Below are 17,353 nucleotides of genomic sequence, written 5' to 3'. Positions count from 1 at the left end.
TTTGTTTCTGGAGAAAGGTTTGCCTTAATTTTGTCGGGTTTGGGTCACTTCCTGTTCCGGCATGTTTGTCCACGCTGCCGAAAGTCGACAACTCCGTGTAAACTCTGCCCCAGTGAGAGCATTCGGCAGTTTTCACGCCTCTTCTGATACACTGCGTCTACGATACCTTGCTAGCACGCATCTTGCCGCCAAGACCACTTCACTGACTGTTTCGATGTCGCATGTTGCCCCAGAGATGCAGACAGCTTTGGCTGTTAGTGACCGCCCATTTTTCGTCCACGCGCCGTGTCGTCGGTTCTTGACAGCATCGTCCAGTTCACTTGTTCCTAAAGGTATTTTTCCTTCTTGAAAGGAAACCGAGTCTACCGTCGAAATCGACTAAATGCCCTCGTTTTCCCGTCTGAAAGGAGACGCCTCCGATCATGCGGTGGATCAGCAGCACCGGCGCCGGTGTTCTGTCTTTCTATTCTTTGGGAGATGGCGTACAGCATGTGCTTCCGTTCTTCGCCGATGAGGTAAAAGAGGAAGAAGTCCCACATCCAACAGACGAGTCGGCGGCAGCCCCAACGGACGATAATCCTCTGCCCACAGCGCAGCGTCTCTCGCCCTCCGGACTTTTACGCCATGAAGAGTGCAAACAGCAGTCGACATTCCGTTCGAGCTCGGTCCTACAATACAGTCATGAAGGCAGAAATAGTCCAAGCGGGAAGGAAGGAAACGTGTCTTTCCCTCTTCACTCAAAGAAAACAGAAGAATGTGCTGAAGCGTCGGGAGACGACGGGACGTGTGTGGGACGATTCGATCCTGAGACGGAACGTGCCACACCTGTCTCGGCAGCGACACAGCCACAAATGAACGTTCGGAAAACGTCCAGTCTTGGCTATATCACGGCATGCATTTTTAGCGGTGGGTGGGGCGGATATGATGAGAGCGAAGTGACGTTGGGGACCACGGAAGGTCACTGCGTGGCACTACCTGCGCTGTGGCCGACACCTGCGTCTGAGCGAAGTCATTCCTTGTTGAAAAATGCCTCAGAACACGATGAGGAAGAGTTCCGAAGCTCCTGCTGCAGCGCCCACTCCGGGAAACCGAACGAAGAGGCATCTCTTTCATTCCCTAGTTCTCGGATCGCCTGTCCCGCGAGGCGTCGAATTACCCTGCCGTACACAATCCAGCACCTTCAGATGCTCGGCGTGCATACACCTAGTCTGGCGGCTTCTTACCATTCCGAGCTTTTGGGTCAAAATTTAAAGGCAGCTTCCGGTGACAGACGCCTCTGTGGAGATTTTTCTCCGGCAAGCAAAAACGCGAGGCCGTCGTGCTGCGCCTGGGTTCCTGCAGCTGGCTGCAAAGAGGGAACTGACACAGGCTATGCTGCCTGCTCGAACTGTTGCTGTGGCACTCCGCCGCTGTTGGCCTTCGAGCGCTTCCAAAACGATTTTCGGTTACCGTGTCCACTTCGCTCTTCAGAGTGTGTGCCCTCTGTCGAGGCGTCAGTCCCGGGACCTGCCGCTGCTATGACTCTAGGAGTGTGTTCGTGCACGGCTGTGCGGCAGTTCTTTTCGTCCGACCGGCTTCTGCTTGCACTGGATAAAGGCGGCAACGGCGTTGTTTCCCACTGGTCATCTGGGCGTGCTGAGGAAGGCGAGACCAGCGGAGAGTCGGGGGAGAGTCAAGCCGGTGACGCAGACTGTCCCCCGTCCTCCTTCTTCTCTCTGAACCTACCCATTCATCGTTCGGAGAGCAACCCCATCATCACGCCTCTTCTCTCTGTTGTTCCAGCGACCACAGGCAACAGCCGACTTCTCTCGGTCTACGACCTGGTCACTTCTTCCTTCGTTTTCTACGCACGGCCTCCTGCGGGGGACTCCACTGTCTTTCTCACAAACAGCGTACGTTCTGTGTCTCCTGTTCCTCTGACCACGTATTACACGTCGCATGTGCCTGGGGGGTGTGGCGACTCTCCAGACTTGGCGCCCTTGTGGAGTGTCGGTGGAACAAGGCGGAAACTGTGGATGCACGCACCGGGTGGCTCTTCGGGAAGGGGACGTGCATATGCATGCTCTGCCTCGTTGCCCGCCACGCCCTCTGTTTGCATCTCGGGAACAGCTTGGTTGCCTAACCTGCATCCTCTGCTGCTCGCAGCTTCCACCACGGAAGGCCAGCTCCTTTTTTATGACCTCCGAGCCTCACCTCACCCTTTCTTCGTTGCAAAGCGCCCCGCGCCAGCCTCGTGGGCTTCCTCCGTGTGTTCTGCTTCAACTGCCCATTCAGATCTGACAAGAGGAATCCCAGATCGGGGGAAGCACGTGACCGCTGACAACGCTTCATCTACCCTGTTTTCATCCCCGGGTGTTGCTGATTCTGCGACTTCTTCCGTGGCGAGCGCCCAGACGAAATCCTCTTGCGAACAGGCGCGTCCGTTTTCCTTCATCACGACTGTCCCTTGGCTCACGTCGGCGTCAGTGCCTCACGACGGCGTCGTTCTTCCTTGCATTTGTAGCTGCTGCCTGGGTCGAGCTGCCTGTCTCCAAGGCGAACACGGGGGAGACTCTCCATTTCCTCCACTCGCTTCGTGCATGATCCATGCTGAGGGCGAACTATCGAGTTCTTCCTCTCAGTTGTCTCAGAATGCGGAGTGCGCCACCAGCCAGGAAGCCAGGGAGCAGCGGAAAGGAGTGGATATCCGAGAAGCGGGCGGTGAAGGGAACGGGGAAGTGCCTCGTGGGCATGTAAAGGCAGAACTAAACGGCGATCTCCTCCATTGCAGAGGATCCACAACCGCGTGTTCTGGTGTTGACCAGGTAGCTGAGGTGAGCGAACCAGGCGAAAGCAAAGAGCAGGCACATGGAGACTGCTTGAACGGCGTGGAATCTTCCATGATGAGTAGATCCGAACAACTGTTTCGAACAGACACAGAACCTGTGTCGATTTTTACAGGCTGCGATGCTTCAGTTGTCCTCAAGCCCCGCAACTGTCGCCGACCTCGGCCAACTAAAAGGACAAGAAGCGAACAAGTATCGGAGCGCGACTCTGCTTATGAACGTCGAAATTCAGCTGCGTTCGTGGTTCCTGCCGCGACAACATGCTCGGCTGAGACTGGCGAAGAGATGAATCGGAGAATGACACGCTGCGATAGCGACACACCAAACGGCCAGTCTGCTTTTGCGAGAGCGGACGGGAGAGGGGGTGCTAGGCGAAGTAGCGCCGATAGCGCAGCTGAAGCAAACGAATTGCAGGAGGAAGCAACGGAAACGACGAAAAACACCGACGGGGGAAAGCATTCGTCTCATGCTCGGACGAACGGCATGAAGGAGAAAGATGGTGCATCCTCTGTCCCTCATTCTCACACGAGCCAGTCGCCAAGAAAATATGACGGCGGTGTTGAGGAAGAGTGCCGAGTGGCAGAGGCAGGTCCCAGAAAGACGAGGTTAGCCGAGGTTGTTACAGGGCAGCGTGAGGGAGAAAAGGGGTGGAAGGCACCGTGGTTTTCACAAGAACAACGGCTCTTTTTGCGCTTTGCAACGAAACACATTTTGAGTCAGCGCAGAGATGAATCATCCAGGTGCATCCAAACGCACACTTCAAACACCCATGAAACAGCTGTCGCACCGGGTTTTTCCTCCCCCCACCATCTGGACGTCTTCGACCCGTTGCCTCCCAGCTGCACAGAGAGAGGTTCAGAGGAAGAAAGAGAAGAGCGCGCATCTCTGGGTGCCGAAGGTTCATCGGCGCTTAACATTTGCGCTTCTGGCGGTCAATACCAGTTCGCCTGTACCCACCAAGCAGTCTGGTCGAGTTCCCAGTTTCGCGCACTTGACTCTGTTATTCTCGGGGCATGCGGAGGCTCCTCCACGCGCCAAGCGTCCAGTGTTTCTCTTCTTGCGTTGGCGGCTGATCTGCTGCGTCTCTCGAGCGCCCCGTCTTCAATTTTCACTTCCTTTCCCTCTTTGCGCATTTCGCTCCCCTCCCTGAGTCAACCATGTGGCACGGGGATTCGCCCAGCGATGGCTTCATTAGGGTCGGGGTGTTCACGTATGCCCTCCATTTCTCACACAGAACTAGCACGATCTGTTGCATACGCTCATCTGTCTATGGCGGTCGGGGCCGCTTTCTCTGGACTGCTTCTCTCCCACCGGTTTGATCAACACCTGGTCATGTCCCAGTTAGCGAGGCACCAACAACGGCAGCTTCTGAAGCTGCTTCACTCGCGATTGCCCCATGCTTCTCGCCCGCTGACGCACGAGATGGCGGAGGATGTCGCACGTTCTCTTTCACGCCTTCACTGTCTTCTAGAAGGCAAAGAAGCACCCGCTGTCGCCAGCGGCGACGAAGCCCCCGCGTCTTGTGGCGAAACTCAGACTGACACGACACAGACATCCGCTTTGTCTGATGCACCAAGGGTGAGCAAGAAACGGAAACAGGAGACTAGTCATCCCAATGGACAGCGGAAGGCGCGCACCGCGTCGGGTGCCGAGCCTGAAGCTTGCCTTCTCCGGTCATCAGACACGACTGGCTTCCAGGACTCATCTCAAGCGAGTCCAAACTCCAGAGAAACTGCGAATTGTGTTTCCCCCGCTCTTGCCTCGAGCATTATGCGCCTCTACACGCAACTGTTCCTTGCGAGCGCCGTCGCTGACAGGGACCAAGAGAGACACACACAGAAAGGAGAAACGCTACCGGCGGAGAGGGCGACGGCTACGCCGCCACCTCTGTCTCTCGTCCTGACTGCGTCTGGGTTGAGACGAGAGCTGCGTAGTGAGAATCTCGTGTCTCCTCTGCAGAAAGGACAAATGTATTTCCTGCAGAACCTTCTTCTACATCACTACCGAAACGTTACTCAAGTGCTGCGCTATGCTGCGTCCGCTTTGTTTGTCTTCGGAGACTCGCCTTTCTTTCTGCAGCAGGCGTCTGCCGAACCTCTTTCGACAGCAGTGAAGACCATTCGCGCAGCCTCTCTCGCATGTTCTCCTTGTTCGAGGGTGGCAGAAAGAAATAGTGGTTTCTCTCGCCCGTCACAGGCCGGTGAACGGAAGAGCCAGAGTCCTTGTGAGAAGAGAGAGGCCACGCCTAAACAACAGAAGGGATCTTGTGACATCAAGACGAACAAGCTTTCCGTGGTGGGGACTGACTTCCAGTGTGGAGTCTGCGGGGGGGTTGAGTCTCTTGTTAAGGCGAAGATGCGTCGCTGGCTACAGGAGGAGCTTGAGCATGGCTTTGTCCGAGTGGCGCGAAGAGTGGGACGACAAAAGGTACAGGAAATAAGCAAAAATGCGTCTGAAGGATTCAGAAGAGACCGACAGGCAGGAAGACAGAAGATGAGAGAAATTCGAGCTCTAGCAAAAAGGACGGTGTCGTCTCTGTGTTTGTGTGAACTCTTCCGACCTGCTTCTTTTTATCCATCTGTGCTTTTCAACGTCTTCCGGTCCTCCGGCTTGCCGGGAATGTCAGCAATTCAGAGGAACTGCATGCGCTTGCTCCCCATCTCAGACACCGCCTTTTATAATCTCGCACGAGCTCAGGACATTTGTGTGAGACAGACAGGAACCTCGAGCTTGTCTGTGCCGCTTCTTGCATCCATCCAGGATCGCCGGTGGGTCTCCAGGAACTGTGGTGAGCCAGTTAGCCTTGCTGCCAGAAAACGGGAGCGCGTATCTTCCGTGCCTTCTTCTGACGCACATGTTCACCCTTCTGACGTTCTCCGTTCGGCTGATATGGTCTCTGGCATGCCGTCGCCGCGCCGCGACTTTCAAAACCTTTCTGCGACACAAGGCTCCGTGTCGGACCAGTCTCATCGGGGCTCGGTGGAGGAACCACCTGCTGCAGCCCACAAGAAGACAGAGAGAAAAGCTCTTTTACCGCAGTCGTGTCCCACATCGGAGACAGAGACAAGTTTCATGAAGGCAGAAACCAGAAGGCAGCAGCTTTTCTGCGTCGACGCTTTCGGCCGTGCCTCTGTCCTCACAGTTTCTCTCATGCTGGTTCCGTCCAGAAGTTTGGAGAGGAGCGCTTCTCTGGGAAGGGTGAAAACACGAGACAACCTTCATATACTGCACCCGAGATCGGATCAGGAGAAAACTGAAAAGGTACATTCGTGTGAAAGTAGCATAGACTGCATCACATTTGGGTGTCAGAGGTTGAAAGGCGAAGATTTGTCCTCGGAAACAATTTATAAGACAGTTGGAAAATTGTTGAAAGGCGACGCGGAAAGAGAGGAGGTGGAAGACGAACATGGAGACACACGTATTATTCTGTGCCCCTCGATAGATGCAAAAAACGATGGGCTCCTGGAGCATGCGCTTCTTAAAGAGAAGTGTGAAGCATGTTGCGGATCGGCTTCGGCGAAGAGGACGATCGCGAGACCCCGGCGTGTTCGCGTTATTGTGGCACATCCAGGAAATGAGGAGAACTTGTGCTGGCGCAAAACAGCGAATGCGACACAAAAGGAGACAGTTCCTGAAAACGGCGGTGTGTGCGGTGGGAATTCGAGTCGGAACTGCAGTGGACGGAAGGGGCAAAATCAGGAGAGGCGAACGGCTGAAGCGCAGAAGAGGACAAGGAAGATCGATCCAGCCGTCGGAATTAGTGCCTCGCCACACGGTAATCTATGGAATACTCAAAAGTCGACGAAGGAGCAAAGCTGTGAGGAGACTGCGAATGCGTTTCTCAATCGCCTGCCAATTCTGCCTGTTTGGAAGTTTCCTCCATCTTCTGTCGACTCGAACGCGTCCTTCCTCATTTCCTCTCCGTCGAGTGAGCTTCCAGCTCTGAGTACAATCATGTCAAGAACAGATGGTTCTCAAGGAAGTTCCTCTCTCCCTACAAGATCTTCATCTACCCCCCATTCTACTCTCCGACAATCAATTACGCCGCCAGTGGCTCCCAGTGTGTCTGTGACGAAGCACGGCCGTTGTCTGGGACCGTCGGCAGGGGATTTGTCAAGAGCCCAACGGATAGATAAGCTGAGACTGCAATCTGGTGGCTCTTCGGTGACAGAACCGAAGCAGAGGGATGATCCGCAGTCGTTTCGTGAAATTCAGTTCAATTGTTTCATTACACTGGAAGAAGATAATTGTTTTTCTTTACGCGGGCGCAGTTCCCGTGGAGGAGGTGGAGGAGCAACTAGCAGTCGGGTGGCCTCGATGGCTGTTCACGAAAACGGTTCCTACATTTTCCTCGCCACTTCGACGCCGTCGTTTTTGCTTTACTCCAGCTCGGCCACTCTTCCTCCGTACAGGCGCCATGATAGACTTTTGTTTGGTTGTACATTGAGTGCGCATGCAGCGACATCTCTTTTTATACATGTGTCGTCAAAACAAGGATCAACAGGACATACGGGACCGTTACCTGAAGGGGCCGAGCCCAAGCCACTGCCCTCGTTTGTGTTGCCTGACGCACCGGGCGGCCCACGCCCTCCACCGCCGCTTCTTTTATCGGCCGCCCCTATCCTTCCGTCCCACCCTTCACCTCCCTTTTTGCCACACAATATGGTGCGACCGTTTTCTGCCAACTCGCTAGCTCCGCTGTATGCAGGGACCTTTGCTGCTGGGACTGTGCAAAATAGGAAAGCGGGGGTCCAGGTGAAGGCACCGAGCGCTGGGGTGGCTGCTTTGGGTGGCAAGAAGGGACGAGACGAACAGAGGGAAACCGTGTTTTCAGATTGGCTCACAGAAGATGACGACGACGTACCCAGCGATGCCGAAGACGATGAAGAGTCCCAAGGCAGTGGCTGAGCCGCGAAGCTCTTCGGTTGATGCCAGGATGCAGTGGGCGTCTCTCTACGGCTCCGAAGCGATATGCTGGTCATCAGCTGATGCTTTGGAGGAGCGGGGGTGATAACACATTGTGTGATTAATTGCACCAAAGCTCCCCGTAGGTTAGTGTCGAGAGTGCGGTGCACGTGGAAATCTGCAGTACTGTCATTCTCTCCCGTCTCTTATCTTTCCGTTTTCCCTTCTACAAAGGGTTAACCATTCTGCCGGCAGCGGTTTTAGTCTGACGGTATCTGAGAGCGACTTTCTGTTTCAGTGCCGTTTGTGATTCTAACTGAGCTCAAGAGGCATGAGGTGGATGCAGCTTCCTGGAGTCCTGGGATCGTGAGAAGAAACCAAGGCGGGAGTGTGTTGATATGCGTGTGGACAAAACGACAGACAATACGTTTACGCTTGCGAGGCGACGCCGTGATTGTTCGAAGACAGGAAAATATTTTCGGTGCAGCGCGACTAAAGCGAACATTAAGATTTGCCTAAACCCTGAAATATTCAAGAGATCTAATACTATGCACCTTCATACTCCCCCGCAAGGCACGGATTCGCTCGAAGTCTAGAAGCATTTCACGTGCACCGGTGAAGAAACCGCTGGACTATTGGTATGGGCTCGAACAGGCGCAGAGAAGCAGTTAGCTTAAAAAGTGAACATATGCCCAAGGAAAATGCACACAGCATGCCGATGGGTACCAAGTGACCTATAGGGTATCTTACGCTTCATGAGGAACCGGACGCACACAGCATCCCGAATGACTTGCTTTGGCTTAGCCACTTCACTCGGTTCAATAGTAGCGCGCAAAAGCTACAGAAGCACAACGCGGAGCCCCTGCGTCAAGTTTTCACTCCGATACACAACTCCTGAACACGCGTCTCAACCGAGATACGTGTCTCTCTTCTGCCCGTTTCCCTTCGTGTTGGAGCTTCAAATGGTGGTGAATACAGTTCTTCGACTTTCCTGATGGTGCCGCATCCCTCGCTTCTGAGCTTGAACTTCTTTCCTGTTCGCAGAGAGACCAACAAGGCAACTCTGCAGCTAAGGGATACAAGAGGGGTAGGTATTTATTCTTTTGGGCACGCTCTCGTCAGGGCAGACACAAGTGTACCGCATTGTTTCTAGACTACAACAATGTCTGAGTCAACAGTGGCACAGAGAAACACGAAAATTCAAGGAGACACCATTCCATTGGTTTCTGCTTCTGTCTTGCTTCTCATTTTCTCGCTCCTTATGTCCTATCCGCGGCACTGTGCTAGCTTGCCTGCATAATCAGGCGTTAAGAGGAACATCCGCATAGGCCACAACAGTGGCTGTCTCTGTTGGAAAAGATGAAGGAAGTTAAAACAGTTGCAGTTATGTTCGTATGCCAAAGCGAAAACCTTCATCACTTTTGTATAACAATCTGGATAGACGAACCTCGTCCGTGTTCTTTTCTTGCTCTGAATGGCTTTGAGATGGCTCAAGAAACTCCCGGCCGATGTAGTCGAACACGGCTTCGATGTTTATGTTGTCTTTCACCGAAGTCCTGCGCCAGCCGTGGAACACGGGGAAGATGTTAGACCCGGGGTGCACAGTCAGGCTTCTTGCGCTGATATACCGCGAACTCATTGTCAGTTGACGTTCGTTATGGCATCTCCGCTCACGTATTCTCCGTTTTCTGGGTCCGATTTTCCGGTGCAACGTACGTATTCACCCCTTAGCGCGGTGGACTGTCCGACAGTTCGTCCGTGTCGTAGAGCCTTTCCGCTTACCTGAAGAGTTCCACATTCAACTGTTTTCTCAGCTCCGCAACTTCTGCTGGTGTGACAGCCGCCTAACGACGTGTATGCGATATACAGAATGACGTCTGAGCTGGGATGTGGGAATCGATACACAGGTAGTTCGACCAATGCGGATTATACCCGAAAGGCACGTGAGAAGACATTACAACTAACGCACGCTTGAACTCAACAGTGACTGTAGAATCAGGAATCGGCCATCTGAGCGGAAACCAGCGTCTCTGCGGCTTGTTTATGTCGGGAGGCCACCGGCTGGAAACGACCTCCCAAAGCCTCGCAGCACTGATGTTCTAGGTGGAGGGGGTCAAGGGTCTGAGATGTCAAATTTGCGCAAACGGGGTCCGGTCCTTGGCTGGGGAGGGCTTGTAATAATAAGAGACTACAGAATACATACCTGGTCAAGTAAATCGATTTTGTTTTGGACGAGTACACATATTACATCGCCACATTCCTCCGTAATTTTCCTGATATATAAGATTCAACCACTCATCGAACTATGGTTTTTTCTCGTGCACAGTCGCTGTAGGTGCGGGAGTGTATTTCAGACACGTAACCGTGATGCCCTCGTGCTCCATGGCGGATATGGAAATTCTGGTTTTTGCACAACGCATTCTGGTAACGAGTTTCACGTCCACGATTTTCGCAGCTTCTGGTGAGACTACTGCTCGCGGCATTAGGGAGGTTTTTGGCTCTAGCCACAGAAAAACAGAAACATCAGGTTGGCACACCTCACCGCATCAAACAGAAGTGCAGAGCACTGTGAAAAATGCTGTGGTCGGCTGGTCTCTTTGCGGCGATTTGAAGAGCGGAAGTGATGTGCCACTAGACAATGATGGCCTTCTGCCTACGAAGAGTGACTCCTGTGGAGTTGTAAGAGACCCGCTAGCATCATTAGATACAGATCTGGTAATGCGAGCCAAACTCAAGCCGGCAGCATGCTTACGCCACTTCAAATGCAAAACGTCGTGTTGCCTTCGAACGACCACATTGTTGTCTGTCCGCAGACACGCTCCGCCAGTGTGTAACAAATAAATTTGATGTCGACACTTGACGTGTTCCAAGATCTCCCTTTTCAACGTCTCTCCTGCTACGATTGACAATTTAGGCTCTACGCTGTTTATGACCGAGCTGCAAACGCATCGCATGCTGTAAAGATTCTCGACAACCTTAACGGTTGCCGGTTGAATTTCGAGTTCCCTATTCGAACTTTTTCATGTTGGCGAGTCGTACAGAAGGAGTTTCTCCCATTTGTTTTCTACCGCGCAATTGCCTCACCGGTGACCGTTTATTGAGACACGTGTTGTGTTGACAATGTTAATTCGCCAGTGGTTAGACCTGAACTTCTACTGACTGAAAGCATCTCACCTGTGCCAGTGGTGGACTGCATGGAAACTGGCTCGGTCAGTTGTAGAAAATACAATTACGGCGGCGCTCGCTCCTCGGTAGTACGCTCGAGTGATACTGTTGTATTCCTCCTGATATTATAGCGAAATTACACCGCCGAACAGAGTACAGGTTTCAGGTCTGAGTGCTAAACTTCGTTTCGTCGCTGAATGACTTCCTCTACGGGAAACACGGCGTTGCCGTCTGTGATTTTTCATGTAACTCACTTGTCCTGCTGTATCCCAGAGGAAAAAAGTAAGAGTCTCGTCGCCTCCGTCGTTCTTTTTTATTTGTCTAGTTTTTTCAATGAAATCAACAGCGAGCGTTTTTTTATAGTCGCTGGTGTATTTGCCATCAGAAAATCGAGTAATCAAAGACGATTTGCCGACAGTGCCATTTCCCACAATTATGACCTTTACAGAGTTGTCGAAACTCTCTTCGAGCAGCGCCATGGCTGGCGGATTCTGGGCAGGCGTGATGCGGCAGTGACAACACCAATGGACCAGAAGTGTAGGCGTTTATGTCCTACTGTCACCTTCAAATGATCTCTGGACAACACACAAGTGAACAAGCCTGCCAGACACCCTGAGAGAGCTTTCAGTGCCGGGTAATGAAGTTGTTTCCGCTGAGTAAAGAATAGGGCTGGTAGCTTCTGCGTAAACCATGGCATTCCATGGTGTCTTGGAAGCTGGAGTTTCTCGATTACTCGCGAAGCGCCTTCCCCGTGACCTGGTGTTACAGAGAGGCCGCTAGTGTCTGAGTCGGTGTGCTCAGCAGCGTTGCGACCAAAATACACGCTGGTCGAAAAAACATCTAAATTTTCGACTCCTTCAAGAACCAAAAAGTCATGAACCACCCCTTCTTGTGAAGGGTTGCGTTTGGGTTACATCAGAGAGACTAGCTTTCCAAGCAAATCTAACACTCACACTTACAAGAAACAGATATTTCGTGAGTTCCAAAGTTTTGTCGTCTACCGGTGATGAGTTTCAAGAAGGATGGCGAGCTGTGTGGGTACAAAGAATACGACTGAACCATACGCATGTTGCTTCATGGAAGTTCATCTGCACACAAATTCTCAACTTCCCGGCCAAAACGTTTCTTGTGAATGCGAATCTGTCCGTGGAGGACCGGCTTGTCAAGTCTCGCCACTCATCTACTGCCACGGCACTGTCATCGCACTGGAAGTGCTGCAGACAGGCTCGTCGAGGAGCACTGAGAGCAGCTTTGATGGTGTTAACAGAAATCTCCATTCGTCCTATACGATTTGGCTGCTTATATCATGATTCACCTATCCGCAAGTTGTTTCAGCTGCCAACCTGGACCCCGCGCCCGCATGCGGTTTTGAAAAGTCACAGAGATCGAACATGTTTTTGAGCAACAAAGTTCTGCACCGCTCTACTCCAAGGACTGAGCCTCTGGCACCCAGCACGTTCGGGAGTCCCTTTCATGTCTCATTAAGTTACCATCGGGTACTTCCGAATGTGGCCCAATTCATGAGACAGTGTAGGCGGTGGTGGTACAGGGATTGTCAACGGGCAATGCTTGTAGGCGAACAAACCGATTTAAGATGAGCCAACAAAGAAGAATAAACGTCACATGAGGGAGGTTCAAACCAACAGATCACTTACGATGCATCTCGTGCAAAACGACACTACTCTTCCACACAAGCTGGCTGTCACGATATTGCTCAGCTGCTCCCAGTGGGCCGAATTTCAAAACGGATGGTAAATCCAAGAAATACGGATGCCGCAGCCGAAACCGTAAGTGTGTTCGCCTAGCTGTCGAAATCACCAAATGGGTGTTAAATCAAGGAACGACGAACCTGTGGGCGCCGTTCTGTCACTTGTGTACTCGAATTCTATTAAATGCTGTAGCCAGAAAAAAAGGACTCCAATTTCTCAGCCAGAAGGCGTGTCCGTTGCAATCTCTCTGTTAAGCCACACTACTACTGTCGTGCAAGGGCCGAACACATTTCACATGGAAATGACAGCGGTACCCCTTTTGTTCATCAAGCCAACGCAACAAGCTGTGGTAGGCACAACAAGCTGGCTCGGCATTTATAAAGGTATGTTTCACCTTTGAAGTGTGAACGAAGTTGACGCGGGACCCGAATTTTCCTGGGCATTCGTTCTGCGCATCTGCCACCAGTTTTCTGCCGGGTGCCAGACACACGGAACCCTCATGCTTTGAATCATGCACCTCCCACACAGCGATAACTATCAACCATGTCAACAATGGCCACCTACCAGCTGAGTTGTGTTGGGCGATTGGCGCGGCCGGCAAAAGAAATAGATAGGATAGTACGGATGTAGACAGTTCTTGTAGGCGTAATCTCCGAGCACGGGTGGTTCTTCAAATGACAAAAAAGGGCTAGTGGAACATCACCTGCGTTGTAAAGTTCAAATCAGTAGCCATGAATTATCATCCGCGTGAGTGCCGGCGTCAAGGCTATGTTACAGGAACAAGACTGAGAAAGGGTGCCACGTTCACTGCAGTACGAAAAAATTTTCGAGGGTCTCCTGGTAACGTTCCAAAATCACAGCAAAGCATATCAAGCCGCACTGGCATTTCATGTACTACTGTGCACGCCAAAGAAGAACATGGACGCTGCTCAATATCATAACCGACCTCACTGGATAGCAACAAGGAAGAGAAGCGGGAGGCACACCTTCCGATGAATTAATGCCCATCATCTGACACCGCGTTACCGAAAGCTTTGGGCTTGTGAGAACAATCGGACTGAATCATTGCCGATGCAGAACAATGCAAACTTGTCAGTAGTGCGTTCATGTCAAGTGCGTGGGTCCAGTCCATTAGCAGGCATATGCCTGCTAGTTACGTGTCTGACCCACAGGAAGAGGCATACGTACGCGTCAGTGTAGCAGGTGTCAAGTAGACATAGTTACCCTCTGTCCCACGGGTTCCAGTGACTCTTTACACATCCTAAGTGCAAGGAAAGGTGCCTGGGTAAAAATCATCCCCAGTCTCCCTGCACTGCCGATGGTGCTATCTCAGATACACACTACTCAGTAGATAATCCGTCTATGTCTGAGCGATGAGTTCGAGCACTCTGAGACACGTTGCTTGATTTCTGCCCAACGTTGTAACATACTGACGACGGATAACAACATTCTTATCAGCTTCCTGCTAATATTCTAAAGAACCACTTAAAAATAGGGATACGGGACACTCAGTGTGCCAGCGCTTGCAGTTCGAGTAACTTAGTAAAGTCGGTAACTTCTACAGAAGACGTGGCACTTTAGAGGCACGACACAGACACCCACGCCGTATATGTCGAACCTATGGCAGCAACAAGGAATCAGTGGTCCCGCAATCGCCACACCTCAGAAAGCGCTGGCAATCCTTTAAGGGCATACGCCGTAAATTGTGCTTCCTACGCCAGACAGCGCCAAACATCGTCGGAAGGGCGCACTCCTTAGGGTGCTTACGCTAGAGTGAAACTCGGTCACCGGAATGCGCTGGAAACCTTGTGCGGGCATGCGCCGTGTAGTGCCACGGGGTGTTGCCGTCCTCGGCATTGCCGTGGAAAGCATCGCACGCAAACGTGAGACCTTCCTTCGCTAAAAAGGAAACACAATCGACAGGCTGCAACTAATACGTACCTTGCCCCGGCTCATGTGAAACTGCAGAAGCTGGACTTAGCTGAACGTCTTTGTAGGTATAGCGGAGCCACATTGCTCATCGCGCGCTCAGCCTCACTGAAATGCGCGTCTCCGCTCAGACGCACCCTCAAGGGACGGGGGCCTTTAGAGACACGGTAACATACGACATACGCGACATACGCCAGAGTCTGGAATTGGTGCACTTCGATGTTAGTCTAGTCAATCGACGATTGCTCCATTGTTTTTTCATGGCAAGCTGCTGTGGATCATCAGTTTTTTCCTGCCTATTCGAGCTGTACTGACCTTGATAAGTATTTTTCTTCAGTTTCTCCTAGCTGTGGAGTAACTACCATGCACACCAAAATGACGGACGGAGCAAAATTATATCGTCGCTCAATGACGACAGCCACAACCACAGGCTTTTTTCTGTTGGCATGCTGGTTCTTGCCATCGAGCTGTATCCAGGGTAAGTTGCTCCCAGTCACTTTGCTACCACCCAGGAAGGATCACGTTCGGATTCAGGTGATCTGGGACGCGGAACAATGTGTGTGTGGTACGGACAGGCACGCGACCTCACTAGTGTGCCGTTGGAGAACGGCACACTCGACTTGCGTTTGTATTCTTTCCTTGTTCCGCCGCAGGCATATCAGAACAGAAGAACCGATGTCAATGCAGGTGAACACGTTCGGGGTGCCATTCCTACGTTGATTCGGTCGGCGATGCAGGAATTTTGCTTTGCAGATCGTGGTGGGTTGCCCTACCGAAGTGTACAAGACTTTGTTTTTATGCCTGCAGGCAGTGAGGCATTATCCACGACAGCCACTACGCAGCCGATATCAAATGTGACTCGCTATCCTGAGCAACATACTGTCGCCAGAAGTGCCGCCGACGTGGCTAAGGCACTGGCGGAGAAGGTAGCCCGCGAAGCAATGAAGAATGCGTATAACGATGTTTTCAGGAATTGGACAGGTATCGCTCATCCCGATTTCCACAACGGTGACGCTGAAACCTGCAAGATTGTTCTGAGCTTCGACGTAGCGAAGAAGAAAAATGCCATGGGCAGCGTCACGAAGATCCTGTCGGTAACTGTGAACAATGCAAGGGGGCAGCTGACAGTCAAATACCTTGAACGACCGAATGTCCGGAATGCAACTAACGTTAGACGTGCCTCTTCTTGGGTGAGGAGGAAGCTCGCTCTAGAAACTGCAGATGAGGTTGTCTCAGTGACGGAGACCATTGATGTGCCACAAGCATGTATCGCTGACAATCACTCGCGCTATTTCGTCGTCACGCGACGGAAAAATGTGATAGACACCCGTGTTTTCGCTGTCGTTATCGAACTAGAGCTACATCCCGGACCCTATCTCGTTCCACGAGACATCTCGAGGATAGCGGAGCTCGACCGGATCCTCAAAGAGCACGAACGCGAAACTTTCACGGAAGGAAAATGGGTTACTCTCCCGGGTTGCATGATGTTAATCAGGGTTAGAGAGACATTAAAAAGGGCACCGCGTCTCACAATTGACGCTTACCGTGGGTCTGTTCAGTTTCGAGAAGACGAGCTGAAGAGCTTAGGCTCCCAGGCGCTACCCCAAGGGTGCACTTGGGATGGCCCCAGTGCTGTAGGCGTTGTGACCCGCCACGACAGATCTGCGGATGCTAACCTGTGGGACGTTCTGTTGTTCATGGCCGATGCCCCCTCGCATGTTCAGTTCGAATACACACTTCCTAAAGAGGCTGACGTCGAACGGAACAGTGACCTGAGTTCCGGGTTCGCTTCAGGTCCTGGCGAGCAAGATGACAATATATAGGCAGGCTCGGCTCCGGTTTTGGCATTTCAAGTTCTCAGGCTCCTTTAAAAGTACATGACCCAAGATCTGGGTCGTCAACAGCCGGAGACGCTGCGCCAGTACTTACGCCTTCAACGATTCCTGACGTTCATATGCTCTGCGTTCTTTGATTCGAATGAACGGATTATTTACACATCATGCCGTCCTTCAGAAGCAGAGAGAGTCTCTCTTTTGCTGAGAATGGTACAGCTGGGGCGCGTTTTGTTTTACTATTCTGGCCTGATGAAGCTTTCTTCAGCCTGACTCCTTTTCTGCCCCGCAGTTCCGGCAGCTATTTGCGGCAGTACCCGAGTTTCGAAATTGTTTGAATGCTCAGTTCGACACCGTTATTCGCTACTACTGCAACGGTCGTTACAGTGGTACACGATGGAGTTAACGTACTTAATTACGACTCAAGAGAGCCTGGCATCGTGCAAAGAGGGATGAATCCGAAGCCACGGTCTTTTGTGAATGAATGCAGTCCTGACAGTTCTAGTGCTTTCCCTGTGTCCACTGTTCCACCTGTGCGCATGCGACAGACACATTTAAGCTACACGTTGCAGGTGCGTGAGTGTAGACCGCCGCTTGTGCCTGGTCTTTGAACCGCGTTACGCCGACCACTTAAAACTGAATCTTGAATCCATTTTCCCTCATGATGGCAGGGAGAGCTTGTGGAGTCGCTGATGCAAACATCAGGATTGCAAACGTCTTTGCCATCGGCGGCCACTGACAGCACTAGCATCATGTACTGGCAGCACATCTGCGCCTTGCGCAGGTAACCACGTGTACGCATGTATTCGAACAGGGATATTTAAGGTGTTGCGGTTGACATCAATGTATACGGGCTTGCGTGGGTGGATATGGTACTTGTTGGTGTACGTCTTCAGCTGAATCGGCTGAAACTATTTAGACAGCACTGGAATCCACAAGCTGTTACAGTCCAAGTCCATGATTAATCCATAACACTGTTGAAAGAGCT

At 51.9% G+C, this 17,353-nt stretch overlaps 3 protein-coding genes across 3 annotated transcripts; 2 read left to right on the top strand and 1 right to left on the bottom strand.

Annotated features, from left to right (window-relative positions):
- Positions 1–1,184: 1,184 nt before the first annotated feature.
- TGME49_283520 (hypothetical protein) lies at positions 1,185–8,254 on the top strand (the record flags this gene model as incomplete). Its single annotated transcript, XM_002369070.1, has 1 exon — positions 1,185–8,254. The coding sequence occupies one exon, from the start codon at positions 1,185–1,187 to the stop codon at positions 7,731–7,733; it is 6,549 nt and encodes a 2,182-aa protein (XP_002369111.1). The 3' UTR covers positions 7,734–8,254.
- On the bottom strand, positions 8,160–11,374 carry TGME49_283530 (small rab-related GTPase; the record flags this gene model as incomplete). The annotated part of the gene is made up of 6 exons (XM_018781901.1): positions 8,160–8,222; positions 9,178–9,286; positions 9,513–9,574; positions 9,934–10,003; positions 10,905–11,014; positions 11,150–11,374. The coding sequence occupies 6 exons, from the start codon at positions 11,372–11,374 to the stop codon at positions 8,160–8,162; spliced, it is 639 nt and encodes a 212-aa protein (XP_018637752.1).
- Positions 11,375–14,642: 3,268 nt separating this feature from the next.
- TGME49_283540 (hypothetical protein) lies at positions 14,643–17,341 on the top strand. The gene is made up of 2 exons (XM_002369072.1): positions 14,643–15,011; positions 15,341–17,341. The coding sequence occupies exons 1-2, from the start codon at positions 14,897–14,899 to the stop codon at positions 16,354–16,356; spliced, it is 1,131 nt and encodes a 376-aa protein (XP_002369113.1). The 5' UTR covers positions 14,643–14,896; the 3' UTR covers positions 16,357–17,341.
- Positions 17,342–17,353: the final 12 nt, after the last annotated feature.

This window comes from Toxoplasma gondii, chromosome V (assembly GCF_000006565.2).
Source record: "Toxoplasma gondii ME49 chromosome V, whole genome shotgun sequence".
NCBI lineage: Eukaryota > Apicomplexa > Conoidasida > Eucoccidiorida > Sarcocystidae > Toxoplasma > Toxoplasma gondii.
The sequence above is the reverse complement of the archived record's forward strand: the minus strand, read 5'-3'. Positions and strand labels throughout refer to the sequence as shown.